Genomic DNA, 25694 nt, shown 5'->3' on the forward strand with positions numbered 1-25694 from the left:
TTTTTGTGAAGAACATATATCGGAATACATATTTAATAACCACACACCATACACCCCCCCTACACATTTCTATGACATATAAGATGTCCGGGTCCACTGGACCCAGGGCTAATAGAAGTGTGGAAATTGATGTTCTGTGTACCACACGCACACACACACACACACACACACACACACACACACACACACACACACACACACACACACACACACATACAGCAGGCCTAGACAGGAGGAGGACAGAGTGTAGGTACACAGAGGTCCTATCAGAGGGTCAAATGTGCGAGAAAATGAGAGCAGACAGTGTTGACAAACAATGTTGCAACCTTGTGTGGGAACCGCAGGTGCAAAAACACAAAAGAAGAATCCCTGTGGGATGCAGAAAATGGCAGAGAAATTTTCCGTGCAACGTTCATATTGTTGTTACTCGGCCAGCGTTTGTGGGTCTGATGCACTTGTTGCATTTTGTGGCTTTTAATGCCTCACAATCAAAACACTTTTATGCTAAAATACTGAACAGATGTTTATTGGGATAAGGTAAACATCTGTTCAGTATTTTAACATAAAAGTGTTTGATTGTGAGGCATTAAAAGCCACAAAATGCAACGGGTCCATCAGACCCACAAACGCTGGCTGAGTAACAACAATATGAACATTACACAAGGGTTTAGGTACCTTTAAACTACCATAAATGAACAAGGAAATGGGATTAAATTGCTATGGAATGAAAAGGGGTAGGATTAAGTAAACTCTGCCTTTTCCTACTCCTTTTCGGATGTGCTGTAATGAAACAACTGGATACACTATATGTGATGCATTACGTTGTATCGTATGCATGTTCGAAATAAACTGAAACTAAACTGAACTGAACTGAATGATTGAGCTGTGGCAGTCTGTGGCAATTTTGAACTTAATCGCAAACTGGATAACATCTTGGAGAAGCTGCCTGCGCTGCAAGGGAAGTTATCATTATTTTGAGGACAAGAAATGGGTTTTCCTTAAACTCAAACATTCTAATCTCGATTTTGTCTTCCTGCTGGAACGGCTTGGCTACGTAAAAACTGTGAGACTCAGCAGCGTTGTTGACTTAAAAAAAATATATTTTATCCATCCATCCATTTTCTACCGCTTGTCCCTTTCGGGGTCGTGGGGGGTGCTGGAGCCAATCTCAGCTGCATTCGGGCGGTAGGCGGGGTACACCCTGGACAAGTTGCCACCTCATCACAGGGCCAACATTTTATAAAAAGTGTAATCAACCAAAAATTGCATACCTCTATGGACCTCCTGTTGAAGTTCTCTGTTGTACAGTCATATTGATTCTCACACACACACACACACACACACACACACACACACACACACACACACACACACACACACACACACACACACACACACACACACACACACATACTGGTTATCATTTGGAATGGGGACCAAGTTTATGATCATCACTTGTGGGGACCACCCTTTCTACAGGTTGTGGAAGCATAAAAAAAATAGGTAAAATGTCCACTGCCCAGTTAGCTCATACACGTCTTTAAATCTCTGGATTGATGAAATAATGTGCTGATCATTCTTACTGGGGACCCTGTGGAAAAAGAGTTTATACGGTTCATGGGGACCAAATTTAAATAATTTTGCATAATTCTAACAAATTTGTACGTGACTACTGAGGACCATTTAAAAAAAAAAAAAAGTTCTAATTAAACATGACTTGATCCCAGTGCCGGCCCAAGCCTCCATGGGGCCCTAAGCAAAATTTGATTTTGGGGCCCTCTATTTCTGCCAATAATATTGATTGTTGATCATTCACACACCTACTATAAACTCATTGCGGCTCTGGCAGTGTTGTTTACATGATCCTATTGTCAGCCTGGCATGTCTTTACAAATGACATGTCATTTATAAAGATATGGGGGTGGCCCAGTTAAGAACATAAATAATACCAATGAATGAATGAATGATGTCCAGAGTGCCACATATGGTTCCTAATCTTAAAATGTAGAAAACATTCAGCTACAAGAGTGGCCTGGGGTTGAACAGTCCAAGTGATAAAGCTTTGTATTTACAGTAAAAGTCTCATCTTGTCTCATCAGTCTTGTACATATTAGTCTTTAATTACTAGTTTATATTTTTAGTTAATTGTTCATATTTAATGTTTACTTTGTACAAAGAGAGCGCAGTCTACTGAAGTTAAATTCATCAATAGTTTTCCCCTTTGAAAGACGCAAGGCAAATTCCTTCCATTTCACCATGTTGCTCCAATGATCTTCACTGTTTTCATGCTGTTTCAGCAGTGCACCTATGTTGACCCAATCCCGCTGTCCCTCGGCTGCCAGTTTTAAGGACTTTTTGGAAAATAATTTGCAGCAAAAGCAATAGACTGCATCTTTGCTTCTTGAATAAGTCAGCCAGCTACGCTTGACTTTTTCCCCATTGACTAGCTGTCTATAGGTATAATGATAATGAAAACTTCGGCCATCATGCCGTTTGGGGAATAAAAAGTTCTCCTTAATAGACAGTGGTCCTGTGATCACCTGCTCAGTCCTGTCTGAATCTGAGCGGAAAGAAGGCCACTCAGCTGGGTCAACTGGCGCAGCTGATGATGGTCCATGGTGTGAAGGGGACGTTGTGGTGGAAGTTGCTGAGGAAGTGACCAAAGAAAGACAATGACTAAAAAAGAAGGACCTATAAGGTCATTAAATTGCACTGTTGGACATAATTATTAATCTCAGAATGTTTTGCAGTACAATGAGCAATTATAAAGGGTGTTTTGCAGTTAACTTACTAGATAAATCAGCTGTGGTTTCAGACATGGAGGGGACAGTGGGCACAGAGGATGGAGGTGTGTGAGAGAGCACTGTAGAGGATGGAGATGGACCTAAGATGAAATACATACATACATACATATAGGCACACATATTAATGAGATACTTTGACTATATTAATTTCCCTTGAGGTGTAATGTTTATACTAAGAAATTAAATGTATACTGTATGGTGACAGTCTTTTCCTCACCTGATTCATCACTCACAGTTGAGCCTGAAGATGTGGACTGGCTCTGGGCTGATTAAGTACCTCCAAAGTATTTTAACAATGCTCCTGGGGAAGTTTCACATAACTTATGAGTTGATGTAAAAAATAATGTTTATTTTACTCACATAAATTACCGTGCTCTGCTGCAAACAATTTGTGCAAACAACATATCTCACTAGTAACCTGATGCTAAAAACATATTGCTAGCACCGCGCTAGCTAGCTAACGTCACCTAGCTAAAGCTAATTACAGCTACAAATCTCTTTGATAAACTTTCTATTACCAAGTCATGCAAACATGCCTTTATCATGGCATTTTTTCTCCTCTTCCACTTTCTTCTTCTTCCTTTTTTCTGCACCTGAAGGATATGTCCTTTTTTGTGACATTGTTTTGCCTCTATCTGCGCTTTTGATGCCCAGTGCGCACTGGCATTGCACGGCAGGCGGCAAACGTCACAAGTGCAGCAGAGGCAGCTTTACATTTAAAGAGAGGCAGGAAGAATCACTAGGCATAGATCAGCAGCAGCACTCTGTTGACCTAAAATTGTGTTTTTGTACAATAATATATCTTTGACCATTTAGAAATCATCAGTCAGACTCGTACATGCAAAAAATAAAAAATAAGAATTTTTTGTTAATTGCTTTTGGGGCCCCCCTGGTGGCCGCGGGGCCCTAAGCAAGCGCTTAGTACGCTTATGCCTTGGGCCGGCTCTGCTTGATCCTCAGAATACAGCACAGCTGTTCCCTTAAAGGAAGTTTCACCACTTAAATGTTAAAGCAAATCCTGCATCTTCTGTGACATTACTGAAAACTGCTATTTAGCAGTAATGAAGTTGTCTGCAACTCCAACTACCATATATAGAAGGATGGACAATTCTGAATGTGAATCATACTTTAAGGTAATAATGTTTTATAATCATGCTGTATGCTCCTCTCTGAGCTGCCACCTTAACGTGGTAGAGGAGTTTGCGTGTCCCAATGATCCTAGGAGCTATGTTGTCCGGGGGCTTCCATGCCCCCTGGTAGGGTCTCCCAAGACAAACAGGTCCTAGGTGAGGGATCAGACAAAGAGCAGCTCGAAGACTTCTATGGAAATGCAAGAACCGAGACTCAGATTTCCCTCGCCCGGACGCGGGTCACCGGGGCCCCCCTCCGGAGCCAGGCCCGGAGTTGGGGCACGATGGCCAGCGCCTGGTGGCCGGGCCTGTCCCCATGGGGCCCGGCCGGGCACAGCCCGAAGAGGCAACGTGGGTCCCCCCTCCAATGGGCTCACCACCCATAGCAGGGGCCATAGAGGTCGGGTGCAATGTGAGCTGGGCGGTAGCCGAAGGCAGGGCACTTGGCGGTCCGATCCTCGGCTACAGAAGCTAGCTCTTGGGACGTGGAACGTCACCTCGCTGGGGGGGAAGGAGCCTGAGCTAGTGCGCGAGGTAGAGAAGTTCCTCGACGCACAGCAAGGGCTCTGGAACCAGTTCTCTCGAGAGGGGCTGGACTCTCTTCCACTCTGGCATTGCCAGCAGTGAGAGGCGACGGGCTGGGGTGGCAATTCTTGTTGCCCCCCGGCTCAGAGCCTGCATGTTGGAGTTCAACCCGGTGGACGAGAGGGTAGCTTCCCTCCGCCTTCGGGTGGGGGGACGGGTCCTGACTGTTGTTTGCGCTTACGCGCCAAACAGCAGCTCAGAGTACCCACCCTTTTTGGATTCACTCGAGGGAGTACTTGAGAGTGCTCCCCCGGGTGAGTCCCTCGTTCTACTGGGGGACTTCAACGCTCATATTGGCAACGACAGTGAAACCTGGAGAGGCGTGATTGGGAAGAATGGCCGCCCGGATCTGAACCCAAGTGGTGTTTTGTTATTGGACTTTTGTGCCCGTCACGGATTGTCCATAACGAACACCATGTTCAAGCATAAGGGTGTCCATATGTGCACTTGGCACCAGGACACCCTAGGCCGCAGTTCTATGATCGACTTTGTAGTTGTGTCATCGGATTTGCGGCCTCATGTTTTGGACACTCGGGTGAAGAGAGGGGTGGAGCTTTCTACCGATCACCACCTGGTGGTGAGTTGGCTGCGATGGTGGGGGAGGATGCCGGACAGACCTGGCAGGCCCAAACGCATTGTGAGGGTTTGCTGGGAACGTCTGGCAGAGTCTCCTGTCAGAGAGAGTTTCAATTCCCACCTCCGGAAGAACTTTGAACATGTCACGAGGGAGGTGCTGGACATTGAGTCCGAGTGGACCATGTTCCGCACCTCTATTGTCGAGGCGGCCGATTGGAGCTGTGGCCGCAAGGTAGTTGGTGCCTGTCGTGGCGGTAATCCTAGAACCCGTTGGTGGACACCGGCGGTGAGGGATGCCGTCAAGCTGAAGAAGGAGTCCTATCGGGTTCTTTTGGCTCATGGGACTCCTGAGGCAGCGGACAGGTACCGACAGGCCAAGCGGTGTGCGGCTTCAGCGGTCGCGGAGGCAAAAACTCAGACATGGGAGGAGTTCGGGGAAGCCATGGAAAACGACTTCCGGACGGCTTCGAAGCGATTCTGGACCACCATCCACCGCCTCAGGAAGGGGAAGCAGTGCACTACCAACACCGTGTATGGTGCGGATGGTGTTCTGCTGACCTCGACTGCGGAAGTTGTGGATCGGTGGAGGGAATACTTCGAAGACCTCCTCAATCCCACCAACACGTCTTCCTATGAGGAAGCAGTGCCTGAGGAATCTGTGGTGGGCTCTCCTATTTCTGGGGCTGAGGTTGCTGAGGTAGTTAAAAAGCTCCTCGGTGGCAAGGCCCCGGGGGTGGATGAGATCCGCCCGGAGTTCCTTAAGGCTCTGGATGCTGTAGGGCTGTCTTGGTTGACAAGACTCTGCAGCATCGCGTGGACATCGGGGGCAGTACCTCTGGATTGGCAGACCGGGGTGGTGGTTCCTCTCTTTAAAAAGGGGAACCGGAGGGTGTGTTCTAACTATCGTGGGATCACACTCCTCAGCCTTCCCGGTAAGGTCTATTCAGGTGTACTGGAGAGGAGGCTACGCCGGATAGTCGAACCTCGGATTCAGGAGGAACAGTGTGGTTTTCGTCCTGGTCGTGGAACTGTGGACCAGCTCTATACTCTCGGCAGGGTCCTTGAGGGTGCATGGGAGTTTGCCCAACCAGTCTACATGTGCTTTGTGGACTTGGAGAAGGCATTCGACCGTGTCCCTCGGGAAGTCCTGTGGGGAGTGCTCAGAGAGTATGGGGTTTCGGACTGTCTGATTGTGGCGGTCCGCTCCCTGTATGATCAGTGTCAGAGCTTGGTTCGCATTGCCGGCAGTAAGTCGGACACGTTTCCGGTGAGGGTTGGACTCCGCCAAGGCTGCCCTTTGTCACCGATTCTGTTCATAACTTTTATGGACAGAATTTCTAGGCGCAGTCAAGGCGTTGAGGGGATCCGGTTTGGTGGCTGCAGGATTAGGTCTCTGCTTTTTGCAGATGATTTGGTCCTGATGGCTTCATCTGGCCAAGATCTTCAGCTCTCACTGGATCGGTTCGCAGCTGAGTGTGAAGCGACTGGGATGAGAATCAGCACCTCCAAGTCCGAGTCCATGGTTCTCGCCCGGAAAAGGGTGGAGTGCCATCTCCGGGTTGGGGAGGAGATCTTGCCCCAAGTGGGCAAGATCTCCTCAAGTACCTCGGAGTCTTGTTCACGAGTGAGGGAAGAGTGGATCGTGAGATCGACAGGCGGATCGGTGCGGCGTCTTCAGTAATGCGGACGCTGTATCGATCCGTTGTGGTGAAGAAGGAGCTGAGCCGGAAGGCAAAGCTCTCAATTTACCGGTCGATCTACGTTCCCATCCTCACCTATGGTCATGAGCTTTGGGTTATGACCGAAAGGACAAGATCACGGGTACAAGCGGCCGAAATGAGTTTCCTCCGCCGGGTGGCGGGGCTCTCCCTTAGAGATAGGGTGAGAAGCTCTGTCATCCGGGGGGAGTTCAAAGTAAAGCCGCTGCTCCTCCGCATCGAGAGGAGCCAGATGAGGTGGTTCGGGCATCTGGTCAGGATGCCACCCGAGCGCCTCCCTAAGGAGGTGTTTAGGGCATGTCCGACCGGTAGGAGGCCACGAGGAAGACCCAGGACACGTTGGGAAGACTATGTCTCCCGGCTGGCCTGGGAACGCCTCGGGATCCCCCGGGAGGAGCTGGACAAAGTGGCTGGGTTTCCCTGCTTAGGCTGCTGCCCCCGCGACCCGACCTCGGATAAGCGGAAGAAGATGGATGGCTGGATGGATGGAATCATGCTGTATGATAATGTCATCCTAAGGACCACTAAACCAGATTTTGATTTTGGAAAAATATATTAGTTTTAACTAAGGATGGATACCATACAGAATCACAGTACTATTAATGGTTAACACATTTTAAATGATTAACATCATTTAAAAAGGTTTCCCTTTAGGGGACCTGTTTCTTAGTCCCCATACCGTCAGAGGTCCCCTAAAGGTGACTGTAAACAGAGCGATGTCCCCATTAAGTTAGCATTGCCAGAACACCAGTGACGTGCAGTCAGGGGAGGAAGTGGCCTCACGTGCCATCATGGAAAGAAAAAAAATGTAAAAAGAAAAAAAAAAAATTAAATTGTTATATGTATCCAGTGATTATACTATAAAGTTATTTTCCATTTAACTTCACCAGTTTTAGAATATTTGTATTCAAAATAGCAGAATTTTCACATTTGCCATTCAAATACTGAGAAGAGACGGTGCGGTGAGTCAGCAGCCAGTTGAGGCAAGTCACTGAGTTGAGCCTCACCATGGATTGCGCAATGACTCGGCTAACTGCTGGCCTGCTGTGCAGTGAGACCGTATTGCTATATGAATTATATTATACATTTCCATAGTTTAGTTAGCTGAGGTATATAATGTACAGTGTATTTTGTCAACAACTGTATGTGTGTAACGTATTTCTTGTGCTGAGCAATCATAAAACGGCTGCGAAGACGCACTGGCTGAGGCTCGCAGTAATCCCGCCTCCTGGTGGTAGAGGGCGCTAGTGATCCCAGAGATCATTCTTGCGACTACTCGGCTGCAGAAGAAGTGACAACAAGCAGCAACAGTTAGCAGCGATCGTTTATTTTTTCCTCTTGCCCTGGACTTTTAACATGGAGGATTACATATCTAAAATAAAACAGTTTTCTAAACTGGACTTTCAATCGAAGCAGGAGGTAATACTTAAAGGAAGATCTCCATCGAGACAGAGAGACTTTTAAAACTGAAGACAGATAAGGAAGACTTCTATAAACAAGTTATCGATGCTTTTGTTCAAAAGGAGCAGCGCATGGACTTCATTTATAAGTAAAGGTAAGACCATAATAACATTTTTTTTTATTAAATGTGCTTTTTTGTGAGCTACAGTTTGTATGTGTAAAGTTAAAGTTAAGTTAAAGTACCAATGATTGTCACACACACTAGGTGTGGTGAAATTTGTCCTCTGCATTTGACCCATCCCCTTGAACACCCCCTGGGAGGTGAGGGGAGCAGTGGGCAGCAGCGGCGCCGCGCCCGGGAATAATTTTTGGTGATTTAACCCCCAATTCCAACCCTTGATGCTGAGTGCCAAGCAGGGAAGAATGCTGGTGTGAGCTTTTAAACATAACCCGTTAACTGCTGCCAATCAAATGGTGAATAAGATACTCTTTAGGGTTCATATGTTTGTGAATCTGACTGTGATGAAGTCAGTGCCTCACCAGTCATGAACCTCACCGCACGTCACTGCAGAACACACACATACACACACACACACTCACACACACACACACACACACACACACACACACACACACACACACACACACACACACACACACACACACACACACACACACACACACACACACACACCACTTTAGACATTTTTTTGCTTAAATACGTAATTTGCCGCTAATACATAAATATGCAAATGTGTGCCTTGTAAAATTCATTTGCGAAACGGCAAAGAACCATGATATGATTTTTTTTTAAATTGGGGATCAAGCAAAGCCCCAAAATTGGAAGCATGAAGTGGTGAGGAATTTGTTTTGCTCACCTCTGCAAATGTCCAAGTGCTTAAGAAACAAATATTTAGTCACTGCCAAATGACAGAGTTGTTGTGGAAAACTTTGAAGTGGTATGAGTAATCAAATGCAAACTTCCTCATCTTCCTTATTAGGGAAATAGTGTTTCTCAACCTGCAGACATGTGGACTATATAAGAGCACACACAAAAACACAAGTTGAACACATGAAAGCAAACATGGACGCTCTCAACGTGTGTTTTTTACTTTGCCTGGCAGCCACAGTAGGCTGTGTGCCGACGTCTTATTCGACGGAACCTGAGGACACTTTTGCAGAGGTACGTTTGTTTTACTGCCTTGTCTCTGGATCTTGAATGTTACTTAGACATTCTATATAATAAATATATATCTCGCCTGATAAAACTGCCTCTGTTTGCAGAGCTACCTCAAAAAATTCTACGACCTAAAGGAGGCGGAGGGCCCAACGTTCAGAAGGGGGATCAGTGCGCGCAGTCGTAAGCTGAGAGAGATGCAGAGATTCTTCAGTTTACAAATCACAGGCACGCTAAATGAGGACACCTTGGAGATGATGAAGAAGCCTCGCTGTGGCGTTCCTGATCAACAAACTGCTCATTTCTCCACTTTTGGAAACAACCTCAAGTGGCAGAAAAATAGTCTGACCTACAGGTAAATGATTTCATAAGCACCTCAGTGACAATAACCTACAGAAGATCAAATGGGGCAAATATAAGTAATTAAAAAAGTCTTTAAATAATTACTTAAACGTGCCATAATGTGTGTCATTAGTTTAATGTAAAAGTGCATGTATTTTTTAAAATAATGTAATTAATAAATTCTAATTATTAATTTTCAATATTTTATTATCAATGTATTCATTTATTTCACGATTTAATTCATCCTTTGATGATTAAAAATGATGTATTTCACTATTTAATGCACATGTGCGTGGGGGGTCAAATCTTTAAATACTTATTTAAATGTGTCATTGATTACAGTATAATGTGAAATAATAAATACTGTTAATATTAAACATAACATGAATTAATTCACTGAAAAAATATATTTATTAATTTCACTATTTTAATAATTATTTCACTATTTCACTAATGATTTAATTATTCTAAGATTGAATTAATCATTTAATGACATACACTATCTAATTATTTAATGAACATGTGTTTGGAGGGTTAAAATGACAAATGAACAAATCTTCAATAATGATAACAATATGTCATTATTTAAAATGTAAAAATAAATAAATACATTATCTACAACATGTGTGCAAAAAAAAGTTTGATTATTTGAGATGAATTAATTTAACAAAGTATTTCACAATTTAGTAAATCATTTCATAATTGTATGAATTTGAAGTTGTAATTATTTATTTGAATATTTAATTACTTAATTATTGTATGGTTTAATTACTTTTTTTCTGATGTATTGATGTATTTAATTATTTAATGAACACAGCGCTTCATGAATTCATTGTATCCGTCATAGTCAGTGGGCAAGTCCTAACTTACCGGCACTTACACTTGTCTGTGGAACTTTGACCAGAGAAGCGAAGCAGTACTTGTCAATATCTTGGTTTGAAAGTGCGGAAATAATTCCGACAACTTAAATGAATTCCTTTACTTTAACTGCTACATGCTCTGAGTCAGCAGGTCTTTGCTTCCACATACTTTGCAAGATCTAAAATATCTACCACCGGTACTGTATAGCCGCCTTAACCGCCATGTTTTCAAAGACTTACAGTACAAAGTTTCAGACTTCAGACCAAAGCAATCATTGGACTAGATCAGGGGTGTCAAACGTACGGCCCACGGGCCGGATCAGGGCCGCGAACAGGTTTTATCCGTTTGCTAAGTATAAAAATGAGCAGAAACTTTTTGAATAAAAAAAAAACTGCTGTTCTACATGTGTCCACTAGATGTCGCAATAGCGGTTCTTTGCATCTTTGTACATTATGCTACATATGTACAAAAAATAATAAACCACATGATGTTAGCGTACCAGTCGAGGAAAATGAGCAAACTACATAAATAAAATCCTGTAATTTGATTTTGATATTGATTTTGATAACATCAATGAGTTGACTGATGAACACATAATAACAACAAATAAAGGTAGAATACTATTAACCGCAACATGTAAGTGTAAAAAAAACCCAACATTATGATTTGTACATTTTCAGAATGTGCTTGTTCTACTTTTAAACAAAGAAAACAATCTGAAATTGTCTTTATTTTTAAGTTATCGTGCCGTGATTTTACCACTTGGGGGTAGATTTTTCTCCATGTGGCCCCTGATCTAAAATGAGTTTGACACCCCTGGACTAGATTCTTGTTAGCCCCGCCCACTGATTTTGATGGCCGAGTTTGACGGATAAAATACATTTTACATCTAATAACACATGTATTCATTTAATTCAAATTATAACTAATTAATGACAAATTTAAGTAATTCTTAAAAATGCATCCACAAAATGTTGTCCCATTTGACCCTCTATAACAGGGGCCGGGAACCTTTTTGGATAAGAGAGCCATTAAAGCCAAATATTTTAAAATGTATTTCCGTGAGAGCCATATAATATTTCTTAACACTGAATACAACTAAATGTGTGCATTTTCAAGTAAGACCAACATTTTTTGAGTATAATAAGTCTTATTATTTTTAATAACATATTTATTCTGAAGCTAACCAATAATAAATAAAATACTTTTTACCATTAATGCGACTTCTTGAACAGGTTCAGTAGAAAACGGATGGATGGATTAAAATGCATGAGAATGTTTTATATTTTGAACGTTATTTTTAACACTGTGATTACCAACAGAATGAATCATTACTTGTCGTGTTAAGCAATGTCAGCTAAGATTTATCTGAGAGTCAGATGCAGTCATCAAAAGAGCCACATCTGGCTCGAGAGCCATAGGTTCCTTACCCCTGCTCTATAATAACCAAGCATGCAGTTCATGTTTCATATTTTTTTTGTGTGTGTGTTTGTTTTGTTTTTTTGATGTGCAGGATAGAGAACTACACACCAGACATGTCCCAGTCAGAGGTGGATGATTCCATAGAAAAAGCTCTGGACGTTTGGGCCAAAGTGACTCCTCTTAGATTCACTAGAATCTACACTGGCACAGCAGACATCATGATCTCCTTTGGTCGCCTGTGTGAGTACAAAACATTCCAAAATGTATTTTAGATTGAATTTAAGATTACACAAAGTATACATCGAAACTTGAAACACTTGCTACCAGCATTGAGATATGTTTCAGTGTATTAACAAGTGTAAAATAGAATCAAGAATACAAATTTAAAAAAGTATAGACAAGATATTGGAAGTGCAGCAGTGTTTCAGCAGTATTCAAATATTTCTATGTTTGTGCAACTTTAAAACAGACTTTCCGAAAAAACGTTCAAAAAACAGCAATCACTTCTCACTCACAATTGATTTGTTTACCCCTTGGTCACAAGTGCCCCAAAGGGGTTTTACATCCAGGCAAGGAAAAACTCCAAAAGTCTGAGCTGGTAAAAAGAAGAAACTTTGGGAAAATATTTTGTTTTCCCAGAAAAATTTAACTCACAAAACATTGACCCAAAAAACATAAAAAAAAAGTAAACATTTTTCCCCAAATAAAATAAAAAAATCTCTAAAAAACATGTATGTTTTATATTAAAGATGTGGCCTGTAAAACATAAAACAAATATACACATTTTCTCAAAATACATTTAAAAAAAACAAAACGGAAAAGATGAAGTGAATTATATTTATATTATTATTTATAACCCAATATCTAAGTTACATTTAAACCAGTGTGGGTGGCACTGGGATCAGGTGGGTAAAGCGTCTTGCCCAAGGACACAACGGAAGTGACTGGGATGGCGGAAGCGGGGATCGAACCTGGAACCCTCAAGTTGCTGGCACGGCTGTTCTACCAAACGAGCTATACCACGCGGTATAAAAAGGCTGTGCAATCCAAGCATGTCGGCCAATAGGAGAATGCAGATTTGCCCTTTACACTATATTTATGCTGTATTTTATTAAAGAGAAACGTGTGGAGCTGTGCATCTTTCCCGGAAACCCACACTCAAATTTCCCTAACTGTATGTTACCCAGCAAGTTGCAAGTTATAAACTAGCACATATGTAGATATAACTACATATACTGTAACACCCATGTTAACCGACGCACTTATAAGGCGGCCGTCTTAGCGGGGGCCACATTTCCATTAATGGCAATGCAATACAATTGAAAACATATCATAACTTACTTATTCCACAATCAATCTTCATGTGTTTTACTTTATTGACAACGTAAAAACCAAGTGCTCGTAATACACAAATATTCTAAAAAATCTTACTTATGAAATATTATTGCCTGTGCCCTTGTTTTTAAGCATATATGCATAAATATAGGCATGCAACTAAAAGGGGCGTAACATATTTAGTTATATCTTTAGATTTGCATGTATATCATTCGTGCATAAGTGTGTTTACCTGTGCAGAGCCAGACAGCCAGTTAACATAAAAATGTACTCCTATAAGCACACAAGGTTGGTCTTTTCTTCTGTTTAAGTCAAAGTCACTCACAAAAGGTAAACATGGTAGGCTATATAGTCTAGTAGGAGCTAGCAGCTACACCACAGCTAGACACAAAATAGCACACAAGCTAGACATACAGTACGTCATACGTGTCCTTCATTGAACAATATTGCAGTCTAAAACAGCACATTTGTCAATATAAACAAGTATCAAATGGGGCAGTATAGCTCGGTTGGTAGAGCGGCTGTGCCAGCAACTTGAGGGTTCCGGGTTCGATCCCTGCTCCCGCCATCCTAGTCACTGCCGTTGTGTCCTTGGGCAAGACACTTTACCCACCTGCTCCCAGTGCCACCCACACTGGTTTAAATGTAACTTAGATATTGGGTTTCACTATGTAAAGCGCTTTGAGTCACTAGAGAAAAGCGCTATATAAATATAATTTACTTCACACTTCACTTCAAATAATGATAATTGTATATTACTTACATATACAAAGTGTCCTAGGCAGTATCCATTAACAAATGTTGCCACTAGTGGTTGCCAAAAAATCAATTACTACTCCACTTCAACTTAAAAACAGCATACTGTAAGTCTATTCTACAGGGTTAATATTAAATAGGTTAGAGTTTCTCATACCTAGAGTGGTTGTCTGTTTGACTGATTGAATTTGATCAAACCTTTTCTAACATTCCACACTGCAAAATAATTAAAGTATGTATAATTCTTGCAGATATCATATTGGATCAATCACGATATCGGACAATACTCAGGGCTCTGTTGTTGGTATCATATCAGACTGCTGAGATCCAATTTAATTTTAAAATACCCCTTTTTAATGATAACCAACGCATATCATAACATGATTATCAATAATCCCAAAATCCCACAGCTACTGTAAATTTGAATTCGTAATTTCGACATGTCACTTAATTAATGCAATCGCTACTCTTGCGAGTAATTAAGGACAGCAACCATCTTGCAAAATAAATCATCACAATGACTCAAAATGGAACTGGAAATAATCCACAAAGTCAGGGAAATTGCAGCGAAAAAGTAGAAGAAAACATAAGAGGTAAACATGTCTTAACACGAACATACTGTAAGGCAGGGGTCTCAAACACGTTGCCCGCGGGCCAATTGCGGCCCGCGAGACGTTATTTTGCGGCCCGCACCTTAATATGAAAATGTAATGTTAGTGCGGCCCGCGAGTTTTATATGAATGGCGCTTGACAGCGTCATACTTGTAAACCCTCACGATTTTTCCGGTAGACTCCCGGAAATCTCCAGGGGCAACCATTCTCCCGAATTTCTGCCTATTTTCACCCAGACAACAGTATTAAGGGCGTGCCGTGACGGCACTGCCTTTAGCATCCTCTACAGCCTGTACAAACAGCGTGCCAGCCCAGTCACATGTTGTATTTGGCTTCTGTACACACATCTAAGTGACTGCAAGACATACTTGATCAACAGCCATACAGGTCACACTGAGGGTGGTCGTATAAACAACTTTATCACTGTTACAAATATGTGCCACACTGTGAACCCACACCAAACAAGAATGACAAACACATTTCGGGAGAACATCCGCACCGTAACACAACATAAACACAACAGAACAAATACCCAGAATCCCATGCAGCCCTATCTCTTCCGGGCTACAATATACACCCCCCGCACCCCGCCTCGCCCCGAGTTAGGACTGCAAGGTTTTCTGGGTATTTGTTATGTTGTGTTTATGTTGTGTTACGGTGCGAATGTTCTCCCGAAATGTGTTTGTCATTCTGGTTTGGTGTGGATTCACAGTGTGGCACATATTTGTAACAGTGATAAAGTTGTTTATACGGCCACCCTCAGGGTGACCTGTATGGCTGTTGACCAAGTATGCCTTGCAGTCACTTACGTGTGTCTGCAGAAGCCAAATACAACATGTGACTGGACTGGCACGCTGTTTGTATGGTGAAAAAGCGGACGCGACGATAGGTTGTAGAGGACGTTAAAGGCAGTGCTATCACGGCACGCCCTTAATATTGTTGTCTGGGTGAAAATCGGGAGGAATTCGGGGGAATGGTTGCCCCGGGAGATTGTCGGGAGGGGCACTGAAATTTGGGAGGGTTGGCAAGTATGTTGCTAGGGCGGGATAGCCATTCAAAGAAGGTGAATTCATTCAAAAGTGCATGTTAGATTTTTTAAAGAAATCTTTTCTTGCGGCCCAGCCTCACCCAGTTTCTGCATCCAGTGGCCCCCAGGTAAATTGAGTTTGAGACCCCTGCTGTAAGGTATGCAGGATAGGATAGTGTAGGGTGGGATATGTTTTTATTTATCCTAAAATATGGAAATTTAGTGGTTGGAGTGAAGATTCAAAAAGTCCGCAAAAAAGTAATAAAAGCAGCACAAAAGTCACAAAAGTGCCCTGTTGCAGGGTCCAGAAGTGGTTTAAACCAAAAGGTAAAAAACCCAAACGAAAACAAGAAGGAAACATTGAAAAGGAGGACATCAAAGAGCACAGAGCCAATTTACATACAGCAACAAAAGTAAACTACAATGAAAATGTAAATTTAGTAATAGATAATACATATTGTGCACATACGATATGAATCGAACCAAAGTCCGTTATGGTACGAAAACTTTATTGTGAGTATAGATTTATTGTAGTGTTGGTTCTAACTATCTAATTAGATTAATCACACTTTTGCATCGTGATTAATTGTGATAAATCACAGTAAATTACTACTGTGCATACATTATATTAACTGTAAAAAAAAGACCACAGTATTTGGACACATTTGCAATTTCATTGACAGAAAGCCTTATAGGAAAATGTTTTAAATGTATTACTTTAATGCTAAAAACAGTTTTATCTAAAGTACTGTCAGTGTTTATTTTGAAGTAAAATGCGTCAAAAGTCTCCTCACTCATCTTTGCTGACCTGATCACTGACTGTACTACAACCCTTAATAACCATTCAGGTCTAAATACATTATTATTATCCATCCATTTTCTACCGCTTGTCCCTTATGGGGTCACATGGAGTGCTGGAGCCTATCCGGAATAATGAAATAATTTTGTTGTGATTCATCTCAAGCGTGAACATGTTGACTTTGACAGCCCTAGAATAAACACATAACAGTTTAAATTGGCGTGCAATGTTTTTTCTAATCAAAGTTGTTCTACGTTTGCGTGTGAACATCTCATATCACATTGTCACTTGTTTTGTGAGAGTGGCGTCGATGGCTATGCCAGCATGTTTCAGACATTGTTTACTTGGGATATTGCCAGGGGTGCATTTGAGTGGCATTTTTCACTTTGTTATTGTACGGTTGTTACATAGCACACATTGCTCAACAAAGAAGCATGCTAGTGCATGTAGTTAAGCTCATTGCTTTGCGTGTCTGACCTTGAGGACAAAGGGGGTCTTTATCTTCATCTCTGCTGACTAGGGTTGGGAAATTCCCAAAAATGTCCTAAAAGTTTTTCAGAAGGATCTTCCTGTTCAGTTATTCTGTAACTGCATGAATCACACAGTGGACTTAGCTACAATGATTTAATCGATTGCTTTGATTTATAAACAGCGCATGGTGATTTTTACCCTTTTGACGGTCCCGATGGAACTCTCGCCCACGCCTTCGCTCCGGCTCCTGGCATCGGGGGAGACGCTCACTTTGACGATGACGAGACTTTTACATTTCGCTCCAATTCCGGTAAGTTGTTTAAAGTTGGGAGTAATTTCCTTTCCAGTTCTCGGGCCATTCAGTCCATCGCAACTGGGTTTTTTTTTTTTTTCAGTAAAGGTGCGTAAAAACCCCCAACTCACATTTATTCAGGCAATCTACTCACTGCGTATTTACGTCAAACATCAGCAGCTTAAAGGAACTTTGGTAACCTGTAAACTGTTTTTGAAAATGTTTTTTTTTAAATGTGTATACCTATTAATACATTGTGAAAATTAGTTTGAATTGAAAATTGAGAAACGATTCTGAATCTCATCGTCAACACAAGAATAGGAATACAATCTTAAGCCCGACTGTTCAATTTGTCTTAGAAGATGTTTTGCAGTATTCATCCGTTGAGGCTCACAGAAGAAGCATGATTGACTTTGTGCTGTTAAAAGTCATTTTAAGTGATTGTTTTCTCACAAATGATCTCAATGCTGACGTTCTAATGTCAGCTTTTGGCATTGACCAAGGTGTTGCTCCTTTGCATCTTTACACAGTCCCTCCAGGATTTTCCCGATGTTGCGATCAAACTAATCCCCTGCTAATTATGCGCTGTCTCACAACTTTGTCAAATTCCTTGCCAAATCGAATTTGTCCCTGCAGCACTCAAACGCAACGCAACTATCAGCTATCTCCTTGCATCGTCACTCCCTTGTTTATATAACAGAGATTAATTCAGTCACTTATTAATTACCTACCATTGACTCATTCACCAACAAAATCCCCGCAATAGATCGCGCTCAACAGTCACTCCATGTTCTAACCCAAAGTGTGCCTAATCAATGTTGGAACATGAACTAAAGTCTACGATCGACTTTCAACCGTGAATGTCTGCAGTTTGTGGACAACAGAGCAGACGTCAGACAATAATAGTAATAGTAAGACAGGGGTCTTTGCTTTACATGCAGATGGAGCACTGTTGGTTAAGATATGCATTAAATACACTAAGCTTAAATTTACTCTTTATGAAGCCTGCCTGGAGGAGAGGCGAAATGTCTTCTAATACAAACTGAACAGTCCAATTTTGATGGATAGAGGGTCCCTGAGAATACAATGACCATCCGTCATATACAGTTTTTGTTCAACGTATTTCTATTTTTGTTACCATGTGCTGCAGGATATGTGCTCTTCCTGGTGGCGGCCCATGAGTTTGGTCACTCCCTGGGCTTGTCTCATTCTCAAGACCCCGGTGCCCTCATGTACCCCATATATTCGTACACCAACCCCAAGAGCTTCCGCCTGCCGCGGGACGACATCAATGGCATCCAATCGCTTTACGGTATGTCCCACCTCACTGCTTTGTAGCCTGCATGGTATTTCTACCACCCTCCAGTAACAGACTTATTTAATTACCAGGTGTGAATACTGATGTGGATCCCGATACGAACCCTGATGAACCTCAACCCCCCAGCACTCCTGATGCCTGTGACACCAGCATGGTGCTGGATGCTGTAGCCACCCTGCGGGGAGAGATGCTCTTCTTCAAAGACAGGTATCACCAAAGCTGGCAGTATGGCCTAAAATCTATATCGCGATACAGCACAGATTGCAGCTTCTTGTGATATCACAGTATATTATTTAGCTTGTAAATGATAATTGAACCATTTCAAAACACCTTAAAAAGCTGTCTGCTGATGTATGCAGTAACATATTGCGTAATTTCCAGTTGTATTAATTTCTCAAAGCTATTATTAATATACTTGCTAATTTTCTGTTAATAGTTGGTTACTTTCTGTTTAGGCATTTATTTTTCTGTTGTTTGGATACTTTACATTTCTTTTGAGCGATACTACAAATTTGGGTATCAATCCAATACCAAGTAGTTACACGGTCAGTATCGACCATACCAACACTGATACTGGTACCGGTATTTGAAATTTTCAATAATAATGAATGATTCCACTTTTAATCACAATTATAATCGGACAAAAACACAGGATGGTGGTGTAACAATATCAATTAAATATTCAAAGCATCTCTTTATTTCCTTTTTTCGAGTACAAATAGTACAATAAAGTCAATATTAGGGGTGACAGAAATCATCATGATTCTAAAACAATAATTTTCAATTTTTATTTAATAATTTTAGTTTTTTCTTTATTTATTTACAAACATAAAAAAAAGCTTTTTTAGGCAAACTCCTCGCTTACTCACTACATATATACGTCATACAGTACGTCAGCATCTAAGACGAACCTTTGCAACCTGTCTTCAAGTCAAGTCTTTACTCTCATTTATATACCAAATACTATAACGTGAGAATTGATTTGAATCGAGAATCGGGCTGAATCTGGAATCGATTCTGAATTGAATCGTCACACCGAAAATCGGAATCAAATCGTGAGTTGTTGTAAGAGTCCCATTTCAATAGCTATACAGGAAAATAATTAAACCAAAGCTAAAAGTACTTATTTCTTGAGTTTGTAGCAATAACAAAAGCGACAAAAAACGATTTTGTGAAGATGAAAAATATCTCTAGTATCGACCATACTGTTACTATACTTGGTGTCATTACCGTCGATATTTGTATATTTGTATCAATCCGCCTACCTCTGTTTACATTAAAGAACTCTATCTTAGCAGTTAGCAATGTTTTTTGTATCCTCCTACGGTGTGTAGTGTAAAATGTTTAGCTATTCTTTGTCCTCCAGTGATAATGTACTTGTAAGAAACTAGTTTTGCCACCATGGAGGCGAAGATTAGTGATTTAGAAGCAGCTTCGCACTGTGAAGGGACATTAGCTCGCTAGCGAGGATGTGACATTGTATGGAGGACTTGTCCCTGTCAACAGAGCTTGACTGTTCCATCAAGAAGTAGTATCACACTGCAAAAACTGAAATCTAAGTAAGATGAAATATCTCAAATAAGGCTGATATTTGCTTATTTTCTGTCTGATAAGATAATTCTTCTCACTAAGCAGATTTTATGTTAGAGTGTTTTACTTGTTTTAAGGGTTTTGGTCCTAAATTATCTTAGTAAGATATAACAGCTTGTTGCTGAGATTTGATGAACTATATTAAGTAAAACATGCTTGAAACTAGAATATCAACTGTTGCAAAGCTGTGTCATCAACACTCACAAGTATAAAACTACTTTTTTAAAGTAATCATTTCTTACTTCAAACATGAAAAAAAAAATCATGCATTTACTTAATTTAAGAATATTTTTCAACATATTGAGCAAAAAGGTCTCTCTTTTTTTTCTACCAAGAAAAATGCACTTGTTATTAGTGTGAATATACTTATTTTAAGGTATTTTTGGGTTCATTAAGGTTAGCTCATTTTACTTGTTTTGGAAAGTCTTGACAAGCCGAATTTTCTTGTTCTATTGGCAGATAATTTTGCTCAGTTCAAATAAAAAACCCCGCATTTTTGTATTTTTTTTTCTTGTTTTTAAACACTGACTTTTTGCAGTGTATCACAATATAACCAGCATACTAAAAGCTCTATCTTAGACCAAATGTATATCATTTTTATCGTATATCGTGAATATCGCGCAACCCTACTTTGCATGTATTGTTACATCTAATAATGCTGATTGATGTCTTTGTGTGCTGTCAGGTTCTTATGGCGAGTTCATCCTCAGAGCAGAACACCTCAGCAGAGTTTCATCACAAACTTGTGGCCCAACGCCCCCAACAAAGTTGATGCTGCTTACGAGAACAAAGATTCAGGGAATATTTTCCTTTTTAAAGGTATGTGTCAATTAAGTTAAATCACCTTGCCTAGTTGGAATTTCTTAGAGCAAGTGTGCCCTTAATCTCCCCACCCAACCCATTTTCAATCCTCAATATCCTCTATAATGCACCCTTAAGGTCACAAAGAAAACAATTTTTAATGTGTGCCGTTAAACTCCCTACACAACCCATTTTTTAAATATCATCTCTGATGTGCCCTTACCTTCCAAAAAGACCTCTTTTAAATGCATAATGTATTCTCTGATGTGCCCTTAATCTCCTGGCGTAAACTATATTTAATAGGTAATACAATCTCTGATGTGCCCCTAATCTCCCAATGGAACCCATGTTCAATACATAATATTAATGTCCTGATGGAACCCATTTCGAATACATAATGTAATCTCCAATATGCCCTTAATCTCCCAAAAGAAACCATTTTATATACATAACATTATCTCTGATGTGCCCTTAATCTCCTGTCGGAAACAGTTTTCAATATGTACCTTCAATCTCCCGATGTAACTACTTTTCAATAGGTAATGTGATCGCTGATGTGCCCTTAATCTCACGACAGAACCCATTTTAGATATGTGATATAATCCTTGATGTGCCTTTAATCTATGAACGGAACCTATTTTCAATAAACATTATCATCTATGATGTTGCCCTAATATCCCGACAGTTACCCTAATCTCCCGATGGAACCACTTTTCAATAGTTAATATAATATCTGATGTGCCCTTATCCTCCTGACAGTACCCATTTTAAACATGTTCCCTTAATCTCCTGACAGAAACAATGTTTAATATGTGCCCTTAATTTTCCGACAAAAAACATTTTCAATATGTGCCCTGAATCTCCCGAAAAAAAACATTTTGAATATGTGCCCTTAATCATCCAACATTAGACATTTTCAATATGTTTCCTGAATCTCCCAACGAAAACAATTTTCAATGTGCCCATATTCTCCCAACATAAAACATTATCGATATGTTCCCTTTATTTCCCAACGAAAACCAATTGAAATATGTGCTCTTAATCTCCTGATGGAAAGTAATTGTATTATGTATAATTAATTTCTCGACAAAAAACACATTTTCATTATGTGCCCCTAATATCCCAATGGGAACCATTTTCAATATGTACCCCTAATCTCTTGACGGAACCCATTTTCACGACATAATATCTGATGTGTATTCCCCTTTCTTGCTGCAGGTAATCAAGTGTGGTCTTTCCGAGGCTACGACCTTGTTCAAAGTTATCCGAGGACATTATCACATTTTGGTTTGCCCAAAAGCGTGAAAAAAGTGGATGCAGTTTTGTACGATGAGGAATCTGGGAAGTCTTTGTTCTTTGTTGGCAAATCCTACTACAGGTATGCTCTCATGGTGGCTCCAACATTGGTTGGTTAAAAAACAGGAATAACATTGTTGTTTGTGTCTTAAAGATACGATGAGGCCAGGAAGACGATGGACGAGGGATTCCCCAAACCTGTTTATGAGACTTTTTCTGGTCTGGCGGGGAAGGTGACGGCAGCTTTCCAGTACAAAGGTGATCATGATAATCAGTATTAATATTATTTTACTAACAAACATTGTGTATAATTCTCTTTTGTGAATATGAATACTAAAAAAACCCTCTGTTTTCCAGGTTTTACTTACATCTACAGTGGAAATCACATGTTTGAGTACAGCCTAAGCACGGGGACGTTTTTCCGAGTTCTGGGAAACAACTACTTCTTGCCTTGCTCTAACTTCTAAACTACTTCCTAATGTGTAATGTTGTATTTGTTAAATTACAAATCACTCTTATCGCTGTATCCATCCAACATTATTTATGAAGCACCAGGATTGTATGTCACAATGCATTGATGAACATATGCTGTGCCAAATAAAATATTCATACAATACATTCATTTCCTTGTGGGTTCATTTTTTACAAAACAAAATGTTTTGTCCAATTTCCCATTAATGAATAAACTGGAGGTCCTTCAATTAAACATATATGCAGACAATATATAATTTCGATATAATTGTGGTTTTTTTTTAGTTATAAATGGGCAAAATAAAATCGAACAGTACAGAACTGTTTTGCACCAGACTGTCAAAACGTGGATCTTGGGGGGTTTTGTTTTCCCGGAATGCAAAGGAAAGTTGGTGCGGGCAAGGCGTGAATGTGAGTACATGATTTATTTTTAACTCTAAACTACAAAAAAAGGGTGCAAACAAAAGGCGCGTACAAAGGCTAAAGGATAAACTTGGCTAAGAAACAAAAAACACTTAGACAGAAACTATGGACAAGAAAAACTACACTTACTGTGACGTGAAATGCATGAAAACTATGGCATGGAATACAAGCATGAAATAAGTCAGCACAGAGCAAATCCAGAATGTCAGGGGTAAGATAGGATAATGTCACCAGGCCGACTGCCTGGCAACAACAAGCTTAAATACTGGTGACATGATTAGTGAAAACAGGTGCGTGACTCAAAATGTGAAAACGTGAGACAGGTGCGTGACATGAGGATGTGAACCAGGTGAAACTAATGGTTACTATGGTGACAAAGCAAGGGAGTGAAGACAGGAAGTAAAAAGGGTCCAAAAACCAAGCAAAACATAACTAAACAAAACATGATCACAGACATGACACAGACCTTGCATCAGCAAACACAAAAATACTTAATGGGGTTTTTTTTATGTTTCCAGGGGCCCAGGCTTAGACTGAATATTTTTTTCTCCTGTTTTGTCTGTCTTCTATTTGATAGAATATTATTACATAACTGCGCTGCCGCACCTAAGTCAAGTAGAAATGTTGCTTGGGTGGCCAAATGGACTTTGACAAGACACTTCATGCCACAATATTTTAAGGCGGGGCAGTAGCTCAAGGCCTGAACAAGACAAGGACTATGTTAACATGCATACTTTACATGTAAGTAGTTTGTCCTATTTACGTAAGGTCACAGTATATGTGAACTACCCCTAATTCCAGTCGCAGTGTCCCTCCCGAACACTAGGGATGTCCCACCTCCCCTTATCTCAAAAATTCTCGAAATAATTGAAGACTTAGCATCTAACAATCTCTCTGAACCCTTTCAGTCCGGTTTCAGGGCAAATCACTACGGAGACATCTCTCGCAAAAATTACTAATGACCATTAGTCCATGGTTCTCGCCCGGAAAAGAGTGGAGTGCCATCTCCGGGTTGGGGAGGAGATCTTGCCCCAACTGGAGAAGTTCAAGTACCTTAGAGTCTTGTTCATGAGTGAGGGAAGAGTGGATCGTGGGATCGACTGCGGATCGGTGCAGCGTCTGCAGGGATGCTAATTCTGCATCGATCCGTTGTGGTGAAGAAGGAGCTGAGCCGGAAGGCAAAGGTCTCAATTTACCGGCCAATCTACATTCCTATCTTCACCTATGGTCATGGGTTATGACCGAAAGGACAAGATCACGGGTACAAGCGGCCGAAAGGAAATTCCTTCGTCGGGTGGCGGGGCTCTCCCTTAGAGATAGGGTGAGAGCTCAAAGTAAAGCAGCTGCTCCTCCACATCGAGAGGAGCCAGATAAGGTGCCCGGGCAACTGGTCAGGATGCCCCCCGATTGCCTGCTTGGGGAGGTGTTTAGGGCAAGTCCGACCCGTAGGAGGCCACGGGAAAAAACCCAGGACACTTTGGGGAAACAATGTCTCCCGGCTGGCCTGAGAAGGCCTCGGGATCCCCCGGGAAGAGCTGGACGATGTGGCTGGGGTTAAAGTTAAAGTATGACTGATAGTCACACACACACCAGGTGTGGTGAAATTATCCTCTGCATTTGACCCATCAACTTGTTCCACCCCCTGGTAGATGAGGGGAGCAGTGAGCAGCAGCAGTGGCTGCGCTTGGGAATCATTTTGGTGATTTAACTCTCAATTCCAACCCTTGATGCGGAGTGCCAAGCAGGGAGGTAATGGGTCCCATTTTTATAGTCTTTGGTATGACTCAGCCGGGGTTTGAACTCACGACCTACCGATCTCAGAGCGGACACTCTAACCACAAGGCCACTGAGCAGGGTGACAGTCGTCTGGGCCTCTCTGCTTAGGCTACTGCCCCCGCGACCCGACCTCGGATTATCACGGCTTGTCACACCACGCCGTGCCTTATTTTGAGTTTCTTGGTGATTTTATGGATGTAGTTTTAGTTCCTGTCTTGCGCTCTTATTTTGTGGTTTTTCACTTCCTGTTTTTCCCTTTCCTGCAGCAGCTTTATGCCTGCCTTTGAGCACTTTTCCCCTCACCTGTTTTCTGTTTTCAATTAGCAGTATTTAAGTTGAGCCTGCGACACCATTGGTTTGTCGGACATTGTTCACGATTCACTGGTGTCTGTTGAGGATTTGTTCGATGCAGTGCTCTAGTACGCTCATACTTTGTGGACGCCGTCTACTCCACCGTCCTAGTAAGTGTTTTTGCTGTGTTCCAGCATTTTGGTTTTGTCTCCCTCATAGTCTGTTCGTTCAGAGAACTTCCCTTGCTTTTTTTGTTGTTTTCTTTGTTTAATCAATAAATCCCCTTTTTACGGCATGCTGCCACCTCGTTCGTCTGCATTTTATAATTTTGTCATCTTCCACAACGCAGCACCTGACACGGATAGGCGGAAGAAGATGGATGGATGGATGGATGGATGGATATTATTACGTCTTAATAAG

General features: G+C 41.3%; 1 protein-coding gene across 3 annotated transcripts in view; it reads left to right on the top strand.

Moving 5' to 3' along the window:
- The window catches only part of LOC133608020 (collagenase 3-like), a 46490-nt gene extending 23561 nt beyond the window's left edge, over positions 1-22929 (top strand). For 2 of the 3 annotated variants that reach the window (XM_061963146.1, XM_061963145.2), the window contains exons 2-11: positions 9339-9397; positions 9499-9746; positions 12108-12256; positions 17198-17326; positions 18459-18620; positions 18698-18833; positions 20902-21035; positions 22236-22395; positions 22468-22571; positions 22671-22929. In XM_061963146.1, coding sequence (XP_061819130.1) covers positions 9339-9397; positions 9499-9746; positions 12108-12256; positions 17198-17326; positions 18459-18620; positions 18698-18833; positions 20902-21035; positions 22236-22395; positions 22468-22571; positions 22671-22780 — 1391 coding nt within the window. In that variant the 3' untranslated portion in view covers positions 22781-22929. Of the gene's footprint in view, positions 1-9232; positions 9398-9498; positions 9747-12107; positions 12257-17197; positions 17327-18458; positions 18621-18697; positions 18834-20901; positions 21036-22235; positions 22396-22467; positions 22572-22670 lie in introns of those variants that run through there. The other variant, XM_061963144.1, reaches the window with a different exon arrangement.
- Positions 22930-25694: the final 2765 nt, after the last annotated feature.

The sequence above is a fragment of the Nerophis lumbriciformis genome, linkage group LG09, assembly GCF_033978685.3.
Source record: "Nerophis lumbriciformis linkage group LG09, RoL_Nlum_v2.1, whole genome shotgun sequence".
Taxonomy (NCBI): domain Eukaryota; kingdom Metazoa; phylum Chordata; class Actinopteri; order Syngnathiformes; family Syngnathidae; genus Nerophis; species Nerophis lumbriciformis.